Here is a 15,014-nt window from a genome sequence, read left to right on the forward strand (position 1 = left end):
TCAGGATTACTAGAAAGTTATAGGCAGTTGAGTTTGATCAGGGTTGGAGCTAAACTCTGCAGTGGACCTCGAGGGCCAGAGTTGAAAACCCCTTCTGTATTTAGTAACAAGAGTTGGAAAACAGCGGATGCAAATGCAAAATATTTTATTTGATATTTGACAAGGCATTATTAGACAATTGAAAAGTGTTTTATTGCTGGAAAAAGCAGAGCAGAGTAAAAAAAAAAAAAAAACACTTTCCAGAAAGTTCTTTGGTATTAACTGAATAGTATAAAGGCACGCTAGGCACACTTCAACACAGTAAAGATTTGAAAAAACATAGCCAAAAACAACAACAAAAAAACAATTATTGTTTTGAGCATTAGTTCACATGAAAAACAGGACAACCAGGATACTGCTAAAGCTGTACTTTCATGTATTAGCTATTAATAGTCCTACAATATGGAGTATAACATCACAGTCTTATTTATGCATATGTGGTATAAGGCCTCTTAACCTCCATCTCCCCTATTTTTTATTTATTCATCTTTGTCTTTGCCCTGCAGAGCCCCCAGGAGGCCATTGGCAGTAGTAAAGAGATTAATAGGAGAGGAGCCATCTGTAATAAGAGTAGACTTCAGACCCAAAGACTGCAGGAGCTTCACCTGGATAAAAAAAAAAAAAAGGTGTGAGATAAATAGTTATATAACCTACTGACAAAATAGTGAAACAGTAGAATCTGTTCACAACCCACATCCATTCAAAATGGGATTATGAAAACATCTGTGATGCAAAGCCTCCATAGAAAGATGTTAATTTGCTATCTGAACGTTCTTGAGTTCACTTACCTGTAGTTCGGGCCCGGCTCGGGCCATTTCCTTCAGGGTATCGGTGCCCAGGTTCTCCATCAACTGCTTGAAGCGTTGACTCTCAATCTCTGCCAGCTTCTGCTGCTTCTCCACCTCCAGTCGGTCCATCTCCTTCTTGTAGTTCAGCTCCTGCTCACGTGCCTTACACAGACGGGCCAGCTCAGAGTCCTGACACACAGAAGAGAGGAAATAGTCAATATCCAACAGGGTAAGAATAGATAAAGATGAGAACTAGCATTTTGCATGACATACCGCCTCGATTTTCTGAGCCTCTGCTTTGAGTTTGGCCTCTTCGACCGCTGCCTCTCCCTGTATACGAGCTGCCTCTGCTTTAGATTGTGCCTCGGCCTTCGCTGCTCCTGTACTCTCCACTGCAGCACTGGGATGCACACACATTGATTATTGACCGTGAAAATGTTAAATGAGCACACAAGCTTTAGCATAGCACTGGGCCTTGCAGTGAACTCACCTCTGGGCCTCCAGCTCCAGCAGCTCCTTCCTCGCCTTTTCTGCTTCTGCCTGGTCTGTGATCTTCTGCCTCTCCAGGCGACCCCGAGCCTCCTGCTCCAGACGCTCTGCTTCATGTCTGATAGAAGGAAAATGAGTGTAAATGGGCATGACAGACAAATAGGGAAAGCTGGAAGAATAACAGAAGCTTGAGTCTTCAAAGCAAAACATTGAAAGCATTATGTAAATTGAAATAAACAAAGAGACTGACAATTAGATAAATAGAAGCCCATCAAGTTAAAGCTGCCTTTCCACTATCTCCGTCATATCGCCCCCCAGCGACAGTGACAGAGAGAGATGAAGTGTTTGGTTTGTACCGTGCAGTTGCCTCCTGTGAATTGGTGGTGATCTCAATGGCTAGTTGCACGCTCTTTTGCAAGGCGTCGCGGGTGCGCTGGTCCACCGGCTCCACAGACTGAATGTCCACGCTGCTGATAACTAAGCCATTCTGATTAAAACGCAGACTGGACCGCACCGCAAGCTTCTCATCAAAACCAAAGACTGATGAACAGATGATCCTGATGGAGTTCTGTAAGAAGTAAATGCATATAATCAAAGACAAAGACAAATATGACCCTATAACACAAAACCAATCAAGTCGCACGGGTATATTTGTAGCAGTAGCCAACAATACATTGTATGGGCCAAAATTATCGATTTTTCTTTTATGCCAAAAATCATTAGGATATTAAGTAAAGATCATGTTCCATGAAGATAGTTTGTAAATTTCCTACCGTAAATATATCAAAAATGTATTTTTGTGAGTGGATATGCATTGCTAAGGATTTCATTTGGACAACTTTAAAGGTGATTTTCTCAATATTTTGTATTTTTTGCACCCTCAGATTCCAGATTTTCAAATAGTTGTATCTCAGCCAAATACTGTCCTATCCTAACAAACCATACATCAATGCTTATTTATTCAGCTTTCAGATGATGTATGAATATACCAGTAATAAATTTCAATTACAAAACAATTGACCCTTATGACTGTTTTTGTGGTCCAGGGTCACAAATAAGACGACCAAGCCTGATCGCATCCTGCTCATCATCAATTCATTCTTGAATTGATGTCTTTGGGACTGTTCTCTGTCAGTTTCAAAAAGAAATACAAAACCTGTCCTAATTGAAAGAAAACAAGTTGACAAAAAGTTGACCACAAGTGTAAAAAAGATAAAAGCATTTCAAAACAAACTTCCTGGTTAAACATTACAGCATACTAGTGTGATAAATTTTACAGAATATTTTTTATATTTTATTCATTCATGCCAAAATTAATTACCCACAAATCATACTTTTTTGGTCAAAAATTGAAGTGCATAAGCTCAGATAAAAGAGACTTCGATCAATCAGATCCAAAAAGAAACACAAAACCTGTGCTAAATGAAAGATACGGAGCCCCACACATGACATGCAGGAAAAAAAAAAAATAGTAGGCTAAATCATGCGCACGATTTACTAATTTGTTCCCTCGATTTACTAAATCATGCGCACGATTTACTATTTCGTTCCCTCGATATATAAATCATGCACATGGTTTATAAATTGAGGGAAGGAAATAGTAAATCGTGCGCGCGTTTTAGTAAATTGAGGGAACAAATTAGTAAATCGTGCGCACGATTTAATTTTTTTTTCTTGCATGTCATGTGCGGGGCTCCGTACAAAGAAAACAAGTTGACAAAAAGATTGAATCCAATATTTGGTGATAATATAGCACAACGAGAGATTTATAAGCAATTTTTGTAGGCTGGTCATTTTTGACTGGGAGCACCACAAATGTAACAAGGTGGGGGGGGGTCACAATTTTTTTTTTTAATTCTCCATTTTTGGGGGGGGAAGTAGTTATACCCTGGGTTAGTAAAGTCAGTAAGTGAATGACCCGGACACAACATAAGGGTTTAAAAAAAAAAACAGTAGGCCTTGTTTACACCTGGTATTAAGACGGGTTTTGGTCGATTGGAACACAAGTAGACACGGGAGACATACCCATTTACACCTGGTGTCTTTTGTCCACTTTCAACTACTTCTGTCCTGATTTCTTTAAGGGGAGGGTCTGTGGGCAGGTAAATGTATGTTTTTTTCAGATCTTTGAATCTAATGGACAAACGCTGGATGAAAATCTAATGGACGAACGCTCTGAGTGTGTGTTAGAAATCAGGAATGGTGCAAGAGCATTGTGCTTGGTACATTTTTCGTTCTCTAACCAAACTTTGGATTATCCAGCCAACAAAGTTTAAATCTCATCTGGCTATAGCGCACTTCCCATAATGTTTATGCATTAGGTCAGTAGGTGGTCTTTTGTGGCTGTTCAGACGCATTCAACCACATGAGCATCCACACTACGAAAGCAATCCAGTCGAATGCATTTTCGACTACCTCTGAAAGTGGTCGAAATTGGACGAGCTCAAAACGTTTTAGACCCCCGTTTACACCTGTATTTAGTGTCGTCCACTTGTGATCCGATCGACCAAAACGCATCTTAATACCAGGTGGAAACAGGGCCTTACTGACCCCAAACTTTTGAACGGTAGCGTTTTAAATGTGATTGTCTCTGCCACAATTATATTCACGGCCACAAACCATAGCTCTAAACCTATAGGAAAGAATAATTTCAAAGTATCAGGTATGTCATATACCTTGTGGAAGTCGTCAAACTGCACTGAGGCAACCGCTCCTCTGATTCTGGAAGCGATGGCCTTGCACGCGTCGCCCACAAAGTCTGGCACTGAGAACAGAGCTGCAGCCTGGGCTGCATCAGCAGGCTGTTTGATGTCAAAGTGCCTGATACAGACAGAAAGAAAGAGACGTCACTGCTGTGTTCAGCTTAATGATATAGTCTATTTGCACTTCATTTTTACTCCTCAAGACATTTCGTACAAGGCTTTAGAGCACATGCACACAACATACCAGTTATAAGAGAGTTGCAGCTGCAAGCGGGCATGATCTGCCGTCTCTATAGTGATGATGTCAGTACAGAAGTCTGGGCCAAGCAAGAGACAAATGGTTTTGATGACATTAGGACGTTTGGGTTTGTCTCCAGAAAGGGAGAGAACCGTGAACTGCTCATCAGGGCCCAGCATCACCATTTCAGGTCCAAACACCACCCTGTGAGAGAAACAGAAAGTGAAAGAGAATCCAAAGCTCTAATTTAAGTTTTTAACTTATAACTGTAACAATTAACTCCACAAATAACACAAACAAGTCTACAGATTTTGGAACAGATGAAAATACTCATAAGAAGAATTCTACAGAAAGTAAAGTTGCAGGTGTGAACAATGTCTTAGGAAAGACGCTGCATAACCATATGACCGTCACTCAAACAAACAACATTACATTACCTGGCCTTCTTCTCTCTGTAGTCGTACACCTGCACGGCCGCATTGTGTGGGATACGATAAGAAACCACTCTGGTTTTATCTCTATCAGCATCCCCAAAGTTCCTTCCTCTTTCAGAGCGGTCAGCTAGCGGGTCACGGGATTGGCCCAGAAGAGTCTCTACATTGGCTGGAAGCTCTTTCTCCCACAATTCCTCATCCTGCGTTAGCATGTAGGTCTGACCAATCACTGCACGCACCTGAAAACCAGACATAAAGTCAGCTGAGATATAAATCACTTTACCGTTTACCCTTGTGTTTGTTTTGTTCCGTCAATAATAAAGGGTTAGTTCACCCAAAAATGAAAATTCTGTCATTAATTACTCACCCTCATGTCGTTCTACACCAGTAAGACCTTCGTTCATCTTCAGAACACAAATTAAGATATTTTTGATAAAATCTGATGGCTCAGTGAGGCCTCCATTGACAGCAATATAATTAACACTTTCAAATGCCCAGAAAGGTACTAAAGACATATTTAAAACAGTTCATGTGACTACAGTGGTTCAACCTTAATGTTTATGAAGCGACGAGAATAGTTTTTGTGCACCAAAAAAAACAAAATAATGACTTTATTCAACAATATCTAGTGATGGGCGATTTCAAAACACTGCTTCATGAAGCTTCGAAGCTTTACGAATCTTTTGTTTCAAATCAGTGGTTCGGAGTGTGTATCAAGCTGCCAAAGTCACATGATTTCAGTAAACCAGGCTTCGTTACGTCATAAGTGTTTCGAAACGTTTTGAAATTTCAATGGTTCATGTGACTCTGGCAGTTTGATACACGCTCTGAACCCCTGATTCGAAATTTCATCACTAGATATTGTTGAATAAAGTAATTATTTTGTTTTTCTGGCGCACAAAAAGTATTCTCCTCGATTCATAACATTAAGGTTGAACCTCTGTAGTCACATGAACTGTTTTAAATATGTCTTTAGTACCTTTTTGGCATTTAAAAGTGTGAATTATCTTGCTGTCACTGGAGGCCTCACTGAGCCATCGGATTTGATCAAAAAGATCTTAATTTGTGTTCTTGACATAAGTATGAGTGATTAATGACAGGAATTTCATTTTTGGGTAAACTAACCCTTTAATTAATTTAACTGAACTCAAGTTAAATTTTTAACTCAAGAATATTTGTAACCAAGCAGATCTCGCCCCCCATTGACTACCATAGTAGGAAAAAAAAAAATACTATGGTAGTCAATGGGGGGCGAGATCTGCTTGGTTACAAATATTCTTTCAAATATCTTCTTTTGTGTTCAGCAGAACAAAGAAATTCATACAGGTTTGGAACAACTTGAAGGTGAGTAAATGATGACAGAATTTTAATTTTTAGGTGAACTATCCCTTTGATACTGCCTTGCCTAGAACATGGGCTGGTATATGCAAATTTTGGGGGCGTAAATAATAATGTTACGTAACAGTCGATGTTATGATGGGATTCGTTCTTTTTTTCGTGGTGTTTTTCACGCACGAGATTTACATATGAAGGAGGAAACAATGGTGTTTGAGGCTCGCGGTATGTGGTTTCCATGTACAGAACTCTTGTTATTCAACTATGCCAAGTTAAATATAATTTTCCATTCTATGGCACCTTTAATGTATTCATTTAATAAATAATAATATTTATTATATGAATAAATTTATAATATTCTGAAGCCATATGACAGCTTTGTCTAAGGAACAGTATGAAATTAAAGTCAATATTCACAAAAGATCTTCCCCTCCGCTGTAGCTTTTAAATCAAATAAAATGTCATTAGATGAAAGATTTAATGACACATTAAAACAAATCACATTTGACATTTTTGTCACTGTTAAGGTATAAGATTATGCAATAAGATTCATAATATCCTTTATGACTATTCTTAAAAATTCAAATGAGATTCTGAAAAACAAAGAAAATAAAATTTGATTATTTATATCTTGCCTTTCCAGATTTGATATCCCGGACATAGATTCCCTCATTCTCATCCAGGGGGATAGCGTCTCGTCTAATCATCACCTCTACGGTGGAAGGCGGCACATATTCGATTGGCCCACGCAGCATCCAACGGTCACCTGGGCGACGCTGTGTTCCCCTCTTTTTGGTGCGCTTTTCCCCTTCTTCTTCTTCTACCTCGTCCTGCTGAAATTGTGAGGGGTGGAGAGTTGGGGTGAAAGAAAGAAGGAGGGAGGAGTAACAATGGCAAACATTAGTGTAGGGTGGGGACGGACTCTGCAGCACAAGTGGCATATGTTCAGACTGTATGTGTGTTTGCATAAGCAAGGGTGAATGATAAGAAAAAATGAAGGGAATGCAAAAGATTGAAATCATATTTACCAAAAGAAAATTGGATGGGAATTAAAGTATTTATAACAGGGAGGGGTAAGAAGGGAATGAATTATTGAAGGAAGTGATTTCCCCCTCTGTCTATCATCAAAGAGCTTTAAATGTTTATGTTAAATGATGTTAAATGTTGAATGAGGACTCGCATTCACACAGTATATTCAGTGAGACAGAATCAAGTTCTTCCTGTTTCAAAAGCGCTATGATCACAAACCCAGTTCGCAAACTGAGGAAAGAGTGGGTGAAAAAGCACTCTCTTGTCTGGTAGGTGCCTTCTTATCAAGTAAACATGAAGACAAACATTTCGTGAACGCTAAAAGGGACATTAATCATTGGGAACAAGGTGCAATGGCAGCACCTTACGAAATAGGTAATATCTGTGTACACTAGGCAAACACAATACACCCACTCTCTGTTTGTTTTCTTTTGTTCCGAAATCTGGTCTCCACCCTTCATTTTCACCCTATACTCGTTCTGTTTCTCTGCTTGTTTAAATACTATTTGAATGAATCAGAGCTCTCTTGTCTTTCCTCTCACAGGTGTTCAGAACACCTGTTACACTATATGACTTCAACCTGCACACTACCCTACTACCCTAACAGCTGTTCATATTCTGAATTTCTAGTTAATTATTTACTAAATGGGTAATTTTAGTAACTAATTATAGATGATTAAAGATGTCCTGTACCCCCTCAGTGTCAATGAAGGCCTCGACAGCACGCAGCACGAGCCCCTCCTCCTCAGACAGCACGTACACATCCTGAATGCCGTTCTCCAAATGCTCTCCTGGCCTGAGGAAGAAGGAACGCTCACCCTGTGAAACGAGGAGAGAAAGAAAAGGAAGAAAGAGTCAGTGCATGTCGACATTAAATATTGTAATTGTCCTGTGTTGCAAGCCGAAGAATGGTTCATTCACCTTCACCACTCTCTTCTGTCCAAGCTGAGGTTTTCCATCAGCCCCCACAGGGTCCAGAATCACACAGTACTGCCTGCTGTTCAGAGTCGTCACATCAACCACCCCGACAACCTCCTCTGCAACAGAGGGTATGTGAGCTTCTCTGTCTGCCACAGTCACCAGCCACTCTTCTCCAGTGCGGCGTTCTCGGCCCCCAGCGTCACGGAACGGCCGGAGAGCTCGCACATGCAAAGCTTTCTAATGAAGGAGGAAATGACAAGCAGGCGTTGATAATTACAAAAGTGTGCTCTGAAGCTGTGGCTTCATTAGTGAAGTGCTTTCGTCCTTAATTACTATATGCTATACGTTAACCTTACTGTTGGACCGATTAACCCCCCAATCCCTCATTACCTGTTGACTTAAGTGTGAATGGAGAAACAAGAGAGGAAAAACATGTGGTGATAATATAGAAGGGGACAGAAGAGTGTACCTTGTCCGTGAGGATGAAAGCATTGACAATATCCACAACCTCTTCGTGAGCTCCAGGCAGATAAGCTCCCACCTTACTGACTTGCCATTCCTCACCTGGGACACACAAGTTCAGCCATTTGTTTTCAAATATGCATGCAAAATTTTTTGGGTGAACTATCCCCTTTATGTATGGCTGTCTGTAAGTGTGTCTCACGCACCAGTCACTCTTTGGACTCCACTGCGGTCCAGGCCCTCTTTGCGTGCTCGGAGGCGAATGGCCTGATTCTCTCTGATCACCGTGGCCTTTATGACTTCTAGTACTGCCACCTCCTTCCTGGGAATGTACGTCCCTGCAAAAAGGAAAAAAAAAGAAGCTCAGCAGGTTAGACATCTTACATCATATTATGTCTACTACAAAGTCAACATGAAATCAAGTCAGTTCAAGTGAATTTAAGTCAAGTCAATTTGGGCTTATTTGTATAGCGTTTTTTTTACAATACACTTTGTTTCCAAGCAGCTTTATTGTGATTTGTATCATTACTGTGATAGAAAATTACTCATTTTGTGGTTTAAGATTAGAAGTACAAAAAAAAACTGCTTCATGAAGCTTTGAAGCTTTACGAATCTTTTGTTTTGAATCAGTGGTTCGGAGCATGTATCAAACTACCAAAGTCACGTGAACTATTAAAATTTCGAAACACTTATGATGTAACAAAGCCTCGTTTACTGAAATCACGTGACTCTGGCGCTCCAAACCACTGGTTCGAAACAAAAGATTCATAAAGCTTCGAAGCTTCATGAAGCAGTGTTTTGAAATCGCCCATCACTAGATATTGTTGAATAAAGTCGTTATTTTGTTTTTTTTGGTGCACAAAAAGTATTCTTGTTTCTTCATAACATTAAGGTTGAACCACTGTAGTCACATGAACTGTTTTAAATATGTTTTTAGTAGCTTTCTGGGCATCTGAATGTGTTAATTATCTTGCTGTCAATTGAGGCCTCACTGAGCCATCGGATTTTAAAAAATATCTTAATTTGTGTTCTGAAGATGAACGAAGGTCTTAAGGGTGTGGAATGACATGAGGGTGAGTAATAATGACAGAATTTTCATTTTTTTGGGTGAACTAACCCTTTGAAACTCACATTTTCATTTAAACATAATAATACTAAGCAACGCAAAACTGAATGAGGGAAAACCCCTCTTGAAAGGTATTTGGTCTTCACTTACCATGTTTGGGAAACAAAACAACAAAGAACATTCTTCTATATACTGTAACATTGCCCTATGAGGAACAATGTTCCTGCCTGTCATTTCCCCCTGATAAATGTATAACTTCATTATTTTCATCTGATATCTGCTTTGAACAGGACACTACTGGCTAAAGCTAATGTTAGCTGTGCTGCAGTGGTACCTGGTCCCTCAAACAGCCACTCGTCTCCTGCTACTCTCTTCTCTCCTCCCTCCTCTTCAAAGTCCAGCAGGGCCTGCAGACGCAGGGCTGTGTCCGGGTACACAATCTGAAGTGGTGTCACATCCTGCAAGGGTTAAAGAGAGAGACCCAGTATTTAATAATGATAAGAAGAATATGTAAGTAATAATTATATGATATAAAATAATTCTAAGAAATATTAAAGAGAGAACATGGCATTAACTGCTGCAAAATGGATCTTGTTTTGACCTACTTAATGGGAAATTTGTAGGTTTGGTACACAGATTTGAGACTCATGACAGAAACCAAACCACAACCTGTTGAAACTACAAGCCACAAGCTGCAAAGCAACATGTTTCCCAAACATAACATAACATAACATCATACCTTTTGAACCTCTTCACCAGGGTAGAGAGGGAATGGATCCTGGGTCAGGCGGATCTCCAGGTCAGCATGTCTGAGCTTAGCTTGACCTGATGCATCAAACTGAACTCGGCCTTCATCATCACGAGCGACAGGGTTGAGCACAACACAATAGTGCCTGGGCGGCACCATGATCATGCGGACAGGGGCAAACAGAACCCTGGTAGAAAATGGGAGGATGAGTACAGTGATACGGGAGAGAAAGCACAATAATGCCAGCATACATACAACACATTCAAAAGTCTGGGCTCAGTAAGTTTTTTTTTTAAAGAAATAAATACTGTAAAAGTGATAGTAAAGACATTTATAATGTTGCAGTAGATTTCTATTTCAAATAAATGTTGTGAATGCTTTCTATTCATCAAAGAATCCTGATGAAATCTATCACGTTTTCCACAAAAATATTAAGCAGAACACCTGTTTTTAACATTGATAATAAAAATAAATGTTTCATCAAATCGGCATATCAGAATGATTTCTGAAGTATCATGTGACACTGGAGACTGGAGTAATGATGCTGAAAATACAGCTTTGCATCACAGGAATAAATTTCATTTTAAAAAAAAGGGTAAAGTTCAATTTTTTTTTTTGATAATTATTGATCTAGAGAGTCCAGAGAGTTGTCCAGCACTGGTTTGGTTCCGATTGGGCGAAGAACCTAGGACTAGTTCGCAAAAGTTTTTACATATTCGCAAATGATTAATGAACAATTTGATTGACAGCATTGGTTCTTGAGGCAAAGTTGTTCAGAATGAGGAGCTCTATCAAATGATATGCATATTGTGTGGATCTGTGAAACGCCACGTGATTACAGAGGGGCGTAAGACTCGTTAGCGGCAACTAGTGGCCAATTTCTTTCAAAATTCTTACAGACCTCTAGGGCCATGAGTTGAACATGCCCACCGAGTTACGTTTCTGATCGGCCTCCGTTAACCTTGTCTTGTGCTCAAACTTCATTGACCAATGGCGGCCATGTTTTTTGAGATACGCCAATGTCCTCATAGACTATCATGCCCCGCTGGACCAAGACACAGCATACCAAATTTCAAGACGATCGGACTAGCGGTTGCATGGTTACATCTGTTTTCATGTTTTTTTCAAGTTATAGTGCCACCTAGTGTCCAATCAACAAGATTTTTTTATCGTGACCAAAGATTGAGCCCCTACACATGTGTACCAAGTTTGGTGCAAATATCTCATTTCGTTCTTGAGTTATAGCCATTTTAGTAAAAGTGGCTCCGCCCTCATCGTACGTTTTGGCGCCACTTAGCAACTGTGAATCAAAACTTTTTTTTGATAATTATTGATATTCTCCAGAGAACATTTATGCACTGGTTTGGTTCCGATCGGGTCAAAAACCTAGGACTAGTTTGCAAAAGTAGATTTTTCAAAAAACCCGAAATACCCGAAGATTTCGGGTGATGAGCAAATCCGACATGCATCTTGTCCGCCTTGAGCCAAGGATTCCAAACGATATAAGACACTTGAGCCTAGGCCTAACGGTTCAGGAGCCATTTCATACTTTTGACTGCTGTAGCGCCCCCATTAGGCCGATCGGGGCGAGCCTTGGTGACGTTGTAGGCGTTATGAGTACTACCAGCCCTCAAAGTTTCAAGTCTCTACGACTTACGGTTTGGTCTACCCGGTCACTTTTAGGGGAGAATGCTGAACCTTGGAAAATTTAGGGGCTGAAAATTTTCAAGCTACGCGCTTGAACCCCTAAATAGTTCATATCAGCTGTTGTTTGGATACTGGGCAATGAAGGAATAGAAACAAGCTTGATTACACACATTGTCTCCCAGCAACTCTCTCCCTCATCACAGTTTGAAATTGGACACTTTACTAATAGGCAAATGCCCTACATTTAATGCCACAGTAATGCCCCAGCAATTTCTTTATAGACAAAATAAATTAAAAATCTATTTAGGTCAGATCTAAAAAGCTAAAACCAGCCATAACCTGTATTTCAAAGGCCTATTGCACAATACAGTAGTAAACCAGCAGTTACCTCTCATTGTCTTGGCGTATATAGGTGAGAGGGCCGATCTCCACCCGTGCAATGTTGGTATTCTGATCCAAGACATGGATGTAGTGGTGAGGCGGGATCCTGATGATCGAGGCACCGAGCAGCTGATTAGCGTCCATATTTGTTCCTACAAGCATACCCTCAAGTTTAATTTGGAATTATGTAGAGATTAGTAACCAGAGAATACATAAAATAAAATAAAATAAAATTCAGGGTCATGTGTAATACAGTGATACTACTCCCACAATGTGATTTAAATGTTTATGACAGCTTCCATCTGCCCTCTGATATCTAAAAACTTTTCATTGTCTATGACAGTTTGTATTGTGCATGAAAAACCCAATAATATAAAGGTCAGCATCGTTTTCTTGAGTGAACATACCTCAGCTTCTTATCTCTTTAGGGCGAATTCATGATAACGCTGTTATGGGTCAGATGACAACACTTAACTCGTTGTCTTTTTAAACTGGGATTATAACTGATAAAAATGTTGATAAGTCCTTGATTTCATCAAGTCTAAATTATGGATTTTAGCTTGTAACAGAAAATTCTGTCAATCAAGGCACTTCTCTCACACCCACACAATCACTACACTAAAGTGTTATAGCAGCCGTTTTAAAAGTGGGTGGGGGGGCAGCAGCTGTCAGGTGATGTGACAAAAGTGACCAAATTAACATTAGAAACGATTAAAACATCATAAGTAGATGATTTATGGAGTATAAAGTATGGCTGCATTTAGTATAGAAACAAAGGATGGTAATTTCATGTAGTTAATCCCTGGTACTTTTTTTGTTTGTTTGTTTTTTGTTTATTGGATGTTGTACGTACATTTTCGCAAACAAGGTCACATTTCACCACAGCAACAACCCATAAAACAAACACATTTGTCTTCTAATTCAATCAGTTAAATTCTCCGCATGTGACATCAGAAGGAGGGCTGTCTATGTTCAAGATGCACCAATCGTGAAACAGGTACACTGAGGATGAACGCGGAAATCAAAGAATTACATTAACCCTCGATATATTGTTTTATTGACGATAAAAACTGAAGTATCCATCTGAAAGAATTGTCTGAGGCTCTGGTACCACGATAGATTAGTAAAAGCATGTGATTAACGACGTCACAAATCAAACTAATGTTTAATCTTTTTGATATTGTGCGTGTAAATATCAAGATTACTTTATGTTCATTTTAAGTCCAAATAGACTACGACAGTCTTCCGCAATTAAAAAGGCAAGCATGGTCAGTGTTTTGCTTATGAAGGCGGACCGTGCTGCATTACTTTACATAAAAACATTTGCATCGTCCTCCACCCTTTAGATCTTAATTCCAACTAAGCAACAATTCACAACTAACCAAGTAAGATGAATGTAGCTGTCCTAAAGTAATGTATACTCAAAGTTATTGCGATTCGTCTTCCAAATATTGCAAAATAAACAAGACTTACAGTTTCAGAAGAATATGTCCTCAAAACTGCCAGTCCGAGTTTGGATCCGTCAGTTAGTACAACTGTGTGAATGCTGCGCAGTGGGATATAATATCTCGCGCTGGTAGGTGTGTCCTCCTTGCACAAAGTACTGCGATTTCCCGGAGCAGGAGTCACAGCATCACGTGGCTTACTGTAGCTGTATCCATTCACACGTATTAGATGTCTATGGCTGTATCTACATGTAGCACATTTCAGCAGGTATTTTATAGTTTCATTTAAAAGTATTAACCCATTTTAGCCCACCGGCAACTGTAGTTGCCGCAGTGTATAGTTGTCATTTTACTTTTGTAAGTATTTTTCTAGATGTTATCCATGTTTTATGTCTCAAAGACATGCAAGAAAACAACCAAATAAAGGATTTCAAGAACAGAAAAAGGGTATTCACTTTCTTCCTGTCAACTTCCTACCCCTACTTCCTGGAAGCACGGCGAAGGCAAACACTCCCAAAGAAATGTAATTTTCATGTTACTAATACATATTTTTTTGTTGACATATATCTACATAATCATGAAGGTCTCTAGAATCATCCAAACAAGACAAATCTTACGAGAGATCTATAGTCTTTGGCATACTTAGTCAAAAGTCCAAGTGGCAAATGACTTGTAAGTACAGATATCATGGGGAAATGGGGTATACTGTGGATAGGTTAATAAATCAAGGTTATTAGTCTTGTTTAGTGCTTTTTGCTTTCATAATATCCCACCTAAAACACACACTCTAAAAAATAATGGGTTAAAAACAACCCAAAACGTGCTGGGCAGTTTTATTTAAACTATTGTTTAAAAATTACTATATGGCTGACTTAAAATTAACCCAAAATAGGTTGGAAATTAAAAATCAGACACATAATTACTAGAGGCAACAATAATAATCAAAAGGTTAACATTTATTAATAAGCAATTTAATAAATGTCTATTGTTTAATTATTATTCATTTAACTTATTAATAAATGTTCTTAAACCTTAAATAAAGGTTAATTTCCAACATAATTTTGGTTCATTTTAAGCCAGCAATACAGTAATTTTTTAAACAATTGTTGAGTTAAATAAAACTGCCCAGCAGGTTGGGCAAACATTTAACCCAACTGTTGGGTTTGTCCATTTTCAACCCAACTTTTTGGGTTGTTTTTAACCCAGCATTTTTTAGTGTAACTTCACCCTTTAACTGACATCTCTATAAATAGAATAAATACACATGCTGTTCCTCTGAATCATAAGTCC

The 15,014-nt window shown here is 39.2% G+C and overlaps 1 protein-coding gene across 3 annotated transcripts; it reads right to left on the reverse strand.

The window, feature by feature from the left end:
• Window positions 1–128: 128 nt before the first annotated feature.
• mvp (major vault protein) lies at window positions 129–14,000 on the reverse strand. Of its 3 annotated transcripts, none has more exons than XM_051886856.1 (17): window positions 13,753–14,000; window positions 12,287–12,431; window positions 10,243–10,438; window positions 9,838–9,961; window positions 8,644–8,775; window positions 8,445–8,539; window positions 7,976–8,212; window positions 7,748–7,873; window positions 6,661–6,855; window positions 4,694–4,929; window positions 4,263–4,460; window positions 3,992–4,136; window positions 1,673–1,884; window positions 1,318–1,434; window positions 1,101–1,227; window positions 828–1,016; window positions 129–644 (listed from the first exon to the last, which is right to left on the reverse strand). In XM_051886856.1, exons 2-17 carry the CDS (start codon window positions 12,421–12,423, stop codon window positions 519–521), a joined length of 2,592 nt encoding a protein of 863 aa, XP_051742816.1. In that variant the 5' UTR covers window positions 12,424–12,431; window positions 13,753–14,000; the 3' UTR covers window positions 129–518. The 3 variants fall into 3 exon arrangements, with proteins under 3 accessions (XP_051742816.1, XP_051742815.1, XP_051742814.1); XM_051886855.1 differs by having other exon boundaries at window positions 6,661–6,858; XM_051886854.1 differs by lacking the exon at window positions 13,753–14,000 and having other exon boundaries at window positions 6,661–6,858; window positions 12,287–12,441.
• Window positions 14,001–15,014: the final 1,014 nt, after the last annotated feature.

This window comes from Ctenopharyngodon idella, chromosome 3 (assembly GCF_019924925.1).
Source record: "Ctenopharyngodon idella isolate HZGC_01 chromosome 3, HZGC01, whole genome shotgun sequence".
Classification (NCBI taxonomy): domain Eukaryota; kingdom Metazoa; phylum Chordata; class Actinopteri; order Cypriniformes; family Xenocyprididae; genus Ctenopharyngodon; species Ctenopharyngodon idella.